We start from the raw sequence: 5,157 nt of genomic DNA on the forward strand, positions 1-5,157 counted from the left end.
GGTGCAGGCAGGTTACCTGAGGCTATGAGATACCCAGAGATGTCCAAGTGAGAAGGACCAGTGGTATCTACCCCCAGACAGAAGAGACCCCCTTCTCTTATCTCCCAGCCTGGATGGAGCTGTTGGGGGGAAATTATGTAGAGCTGCCTGGTGGCTCCCTGCCCCAGTCCTGGAGATTCCTGTCCTCCTGCCAGGCTCTGAAACACACCTGATCCTTGCTTCCCAGGGTGGATTTGCTGACTGGGGACCATTTCTGGGAAGACTGGTTTGCTTGCTTTTGCTGCTAGTCGGAAGAAGCTAGAAGGAAACTGAAACTCCTAAGGGCCCTTCTTCCCGAGGGCCTTTGGCCTCTTTTCCTTGCCCCTCCTGACCCGCCCCAGCTCATACACCCGCACTGATCTCTGTCCCAAACTCCTTCCTCTCCATGGCCTCTCTGAGTCCTGGCAGAGTTGAGATGCCTTCACTAGCTTTGGGGGTCCTCACCTTGGGGACCAGGGCTCTCTCCTTGGTCCTGGGTCCTCAAGGACTGGGCCCCTCTCCAAAGCTGGTTTAGTTTTTAGATTCAGCTCTCTTATTATTTTGCTGATGAGGAGACCAGGCCCAGTGACTTGTCTAAGACTACGTGGCTAGTTGGTGACAGCGTTGGCACCAGAATCTGGTCTTTAGACTCTCAGCCCATGGGTCTTTCCAGGACCCAATATGGCCTCCCTTCTGTGGTTTGTGGGACGACCCCAGGTTGAGGCTGGGGCTGCCTCAGGCCTCAGGCCACAGGGACATGGGGCTTCCCTTTTCCTCACTTGCCCTGTGCTCCGAGAGGCCCTCCGGCTTTCCTGATGTGAACGCAGGGGTTGTCTGATTTATTCATCCTTGCTCTGCTAGAGGGCAGAGAGACTCATCTGCCCACAAGCTGTTGGCCCATGGCTTCACACCAGGAAGGGGCTGAAGCTCAAGGCTTTCTGCTCCGTCTCCCCTGCCTGATCCCCCCCTTGTCAGATGAATGATTGAAACTGGGGCCGCACACACACACGCTGGGACCTGGATGTTGGGGTTCCGACCCTCTCTACTTGCCCACCTGGCTTTCCTCTTCCTGTCCTGCCGCTTCAGGGCACGGCAACCTCTCTGGCTCCTCTCTCACCCCACTCTGAGGCCGGTTGTTGGAGGCACGGGGGCGAGATGCCACAGTGGGAGCCTGGAAGGTGCCTGTCAGTCATCGACCTCCCGCTGCTGCAGCCCTGTGATCCGGGGAGAAGCCCCGGCCTCGCCGGGGCTCAGTCCTTGCTTGTTAAATGCGAGGCAGAGCACCTCGGCCACTCCTGCAGACCTTTCCTAGGCCTACCACATGCACGGTCCCCCACAGCCCCCTGCTCTAAGAAAACTGGGGAGTGAGCCTCAGCTACTCCACCCATCTCCCAACAGACCGTGGCCTTGACTGGGACACACCCTGCTGGGGGTGGGGGGGGAGAGCCCTCAGCTTTGCTCACTCTGTTCCCAAGACACCACTCTGTCCCAGAGGCCGGGGGGTGACCATGGCTTCCAGGCTGCCCCACTCCCAGGTGGCCCCGTTCACTTACTTCTCATGACTGAGCCTTGGGCTCTGCCGCCTCTGCTTCTGTCCTCAGTGGGGGGTGGTCTGGGATGGGGCACAGCTGGCAGCTGGGTGGGGGTGAGGCTCTCTCTGCGAGCCTCAGCCTCAGCTCTGCACCTAGCTGCCTTCCACTTCTGCTGGGCCAGGGGGGTTTAAGCCACCACCACACAGGTGGCCGAGTGACAACCCCCCCACTCCATCCCCACCCCCTCTGGGGTGCAGCGAGTAGGATGACAGGCGCCCCACGTGGCCAATCTGGGCCTGGGGCAGGGTGTGAGGGGCGGGGCAGCCGATCGCAGGGGGCGTTGGAAAATTCCAAAACCACATGCGACAGCCACACGCGGTCAAAGCTGTTTCCACCCGCCAAGGTGGTTGTGGCTGGGGAGCCAGCATGGAGCTCACGGGAGCCTGGGGCCAGGTTCCTGCTCCCCTCCCACTGAGGACCAGAGCCTGACCCTCTTTGCCAGGTGACTCCAGGGACAGGGAGGTTTCTAGAGGTAAGTCAGGATGTCTGCCCGGGGGGCAGTGGCCTGTGCCACCAGAGAGCCCGTGGACTGCCAACAGCCGCCCACTGGGCTGCGGTCTGAGAGGCCGCCATGCCCGTGCCCTCCCTGCAGACGTGTCCTGGGCTAGGGAATAAATTATAATAGTGGCAGTAATAATCATCAGACAAATATCCCCTCTGCAGGGAGGGTTACTTCCTCAAGAGCAAAACTACTGAAACTGGAATGCAGATGTTGATGATGATGATGATGATGGTAATAAAAGATAATGTTTCCTATGTGCCAGAAACTGTTATGAATTTTTATGTGGATTATCTAATGCTCACGAGATACTACTTTATGAAGTAGGCACCACAATCCCCATTTTGAAGAAAGTGAGTCACAGAGAGGTTAAGTAATTTGCCCGAGGTCACACAGCTAGTTAATGGTGGGGTCAGTCTTCAGACTCAGGCAGTTTGGCCGCAGATCCCACTTGAGGAGTGGGAGGGTACCTTTGGTTTCAGTCTGTTCTTGGGGCTGTCTCAGCTTGGGAGGTTTCCTGGCATGGGAGTCCAGAGTGTACTGGTCTGGGGTCCTTCTGAGGGGCCCACTCAGCCTCATATCTGCCCTGTGGGGTACCTTAGCCTCAGGGATCCCTCTTCAGGGCCCCGTTAGTAATTAGGCCCTCTCTTGGTCTGGGGGTCCCTCCTGGGTTCCTCCCTTCCCAGGACTGTCTTAGAGCTCCTCCTTGGGGGTGTCTCAATTCAGAACCTATTTTTCTGAGCCTCTCGGCCTGGGGCAGCCCTTCATCTCTTCCGGATTCTCTGAACCCAACTTGCTAAGAGGTCTCTGATCTTGCCAGGCCTCTAACAGCTCCTCAGCGTGGTACCTCTCCCCACTGGCCTTCCTCTGGCTCTCGGGGCCCTGGCGGCGGAGGGCAGGAAGGCCCGTCACCCTGGCCTCTCCCGGGACACTCTAGGTGGGGGTGGGGGCTTGGTGGCACAGGCCCCGTGGGGCTGGGAAGGGGAAGGCGTGGTCCTGGCCAAGGTTTCTGTGGTGAGAGGTTCAGGTAGGGATGGAGTGTAGGCTCCTCCAGTTCCAGCTGCTCCGAAAGTCCCCCTTCTCCCCCCCCACCCACATATGGTCCCTGGCCCCCATCCCCCAGGTCTCGAGCACGTCACTCCTTGACCTGCTTTTCCTCCAAGGGCCCTGCTCAGCATTTCCGTGGGGCCCTGTGGCTAGGGGCAGGCGAGGATTGTGCTGAGCAAACAACCCCCCACCCAGGAGGACGCAGAGTCTGGGATAGCCCCCCGGCGCCCATCTGCCCCACCCAGGGACAAGGGGAGGCCGTTGTCCTCTGAGATGTCCCTGCTTGGAACAGGGAGGCCCTAGGTGATCTTGGCAGCCTGAGCAAGGTCAGCGGGCCTCGGGAGGAACGGGTAGGCATTCCAAGGAGAGCGGTGGAGAAAGGCAGGTGGCCTTTTGCACTACAGTGGTCCTCATGAATGTGGATGCGTGCTTATGGAGGCCTTTCCCAGAGTGCCCCTGGCTGCTAAGGTCATGCCCGGCCCTGCTGGGATGTAAGCTTTGGGACTGAGATTGGGCTGGTGCATTTTCTGGGGGAGTGGCCTCCACAAACGAAGGGGGTAGATCTGATGTGCCGAGAGGCCCCTAGAGAGGATGCTTCCTCACCAGTGTCCACTGGGAAGTCCTTCCCGGGCTGTAGCCCCCTCCCTACATGCTGTAGCCTCGGTCTCTAGGGGCCCACAGTGTCCCTGTGTGTCATGTTTCCTTCGGAGGTGAAGGTTTTCCTGCTCTCCAGCTCTGCACAGCCTGGCTTGTTCACACCTCAGGATGTGTTAACCACCGGGACGAACACCAAGTGTGCTTCAGCTGCCACAAAGCCCGGTGCAGGCTCCCTGCGTCCCGAAGGCCACCCCTGCCTCGCCCTGCTCTCTGTCTCCTGCCCACCCCCCACTCCCTCCCCCCCACGCTGTCTCTGGCTCCTGTGCCTCTGTCCAGCACTCCTCCTACGCTTCTCCCACAGATCTCTACTAATCCCTCTCTCTTCCTGTCTGTGGTGCTCCCCCCTCTCCACAGGCTTCCTCCTGACCTCCCATCACCCCGATCTTGAGGCTTCTTCACACCCCACCTTGGGCTCCCCGTCTCCCTGTTTCCCTAGGCGGCCTCTCCATCTCCCAGCTCCCGCCATCTCTCCTCACCCAGCACCAGGCGCTGCCCCAAGCCTCTACTCACAGCTGTGGGTCTTCTTTGCGGCCAGCAGCTCTGGAAAGAAAAGAGAGGGGGTCGGGGCCAAAAGTTGAAGACCACACGCACCAGGAACACCGCCCCATCACCGGCCCTGTCCCAGCCCCTTCCTTTCTCCCGAACCGAACCGGGTGTCTGAGCAGAAGGTGGGCCCACCCTCCACAGCTCCCCTGTCTTTATTCTGTGCCCTTCGGGTCCTTGGAAGTGCTGGGCTTCCTGCTGCCTCTGGGAGCCCCCAGACCATTCCTTCTCCCTTCTCCCAGGATGCCCTTCCCTGACACCCTGGTCATTGCGGTCAACTTCCCGTCATCCCTCCAGTTTCCAGTTGGAGAAGCTGTCTGTGCCCCTCACCCCTCCGCTCGTGCTCACACTCAGCACCTCGCATTTGATTTCCTGACACTCACCACGTTGTTACCTAACTGCTATCACTGTGTCATTATCCATGAAATGAGGCTTTCCTGCTAGTTGGTAAGCCTGCGGAGGAAGGGACTGTGTGTGTCTCGGAGCCTTCCCAGTGCCCGGCCCGTGAGAGGAGCACAAGAAATACTCTGCAGCCAGAGTTGTGTCTCTGGTCTCTCGTTTGTGCCTGAGCACATCTGGGACAGGGAGGGGGAGAGCTGTGAGCACAGACTGCTCTGCCCTCCTGAGCCCTGGCTCCTCTGGCCTGCCAGCATGCAGAGGAGGGGGTCCTTTCCTGTGGCTGGTCTGGGGAACCAGCAGACAGCAGGGTGCCCAGCGGCTTGACAAGGGGTGGGCAGGGACGCGCACCTTCCGGGGACAGCTGCTGAGGGGAAAGCCTTCGCTAGAGCGTCGTGGCAACCG

General features: G+C 59.6%; 1 protein-coding gene across 1 annotated transcript in view; it reads right to left on the reverse strand.

Moving 5' to 3' along the window:
* RORC (RAR related orphan receptor C) overlaps positions 1-4,625 on the reverse strand; it is a 20,110-nt gene extending 15,485 nt beyond the window's left edge. Inside the window, exons 1-2 of the mRNA XM_077772611.1 lie at positions 4,577-4,625; positions 4,324-4,353 (exon numbers count right to left, since the gene is read on the reverse strand). Coding sequence (XP_077628737.1) covers positions 4,324-4,353; positions 4,577-4,625 — 79 coding nt within the window. The remainder of the gene's footprint in view (positions 1-4,323; positions 4,354-4,576) is intronic.
* Positions 4,626-5,157: the final 532 nt, after the last annotated feature.

The sequence above is a fragment of the Crocuta crocuta genome, unplaced genomic scaffold, assembly GCF_008692635.1.
Source record: "Crocuta crocuta isolate KB4526 unplaced genomic scaffold, BGI_CrCroc_1.0 scaffold415, whole genome shotgun sequence".
NCBI classification, from domain to species: Eukaryota; Metazoa; Chordata; class Mammalia; order Carnivora; family Hyaenidae; genus Crocuta; species Crocuta crocuta.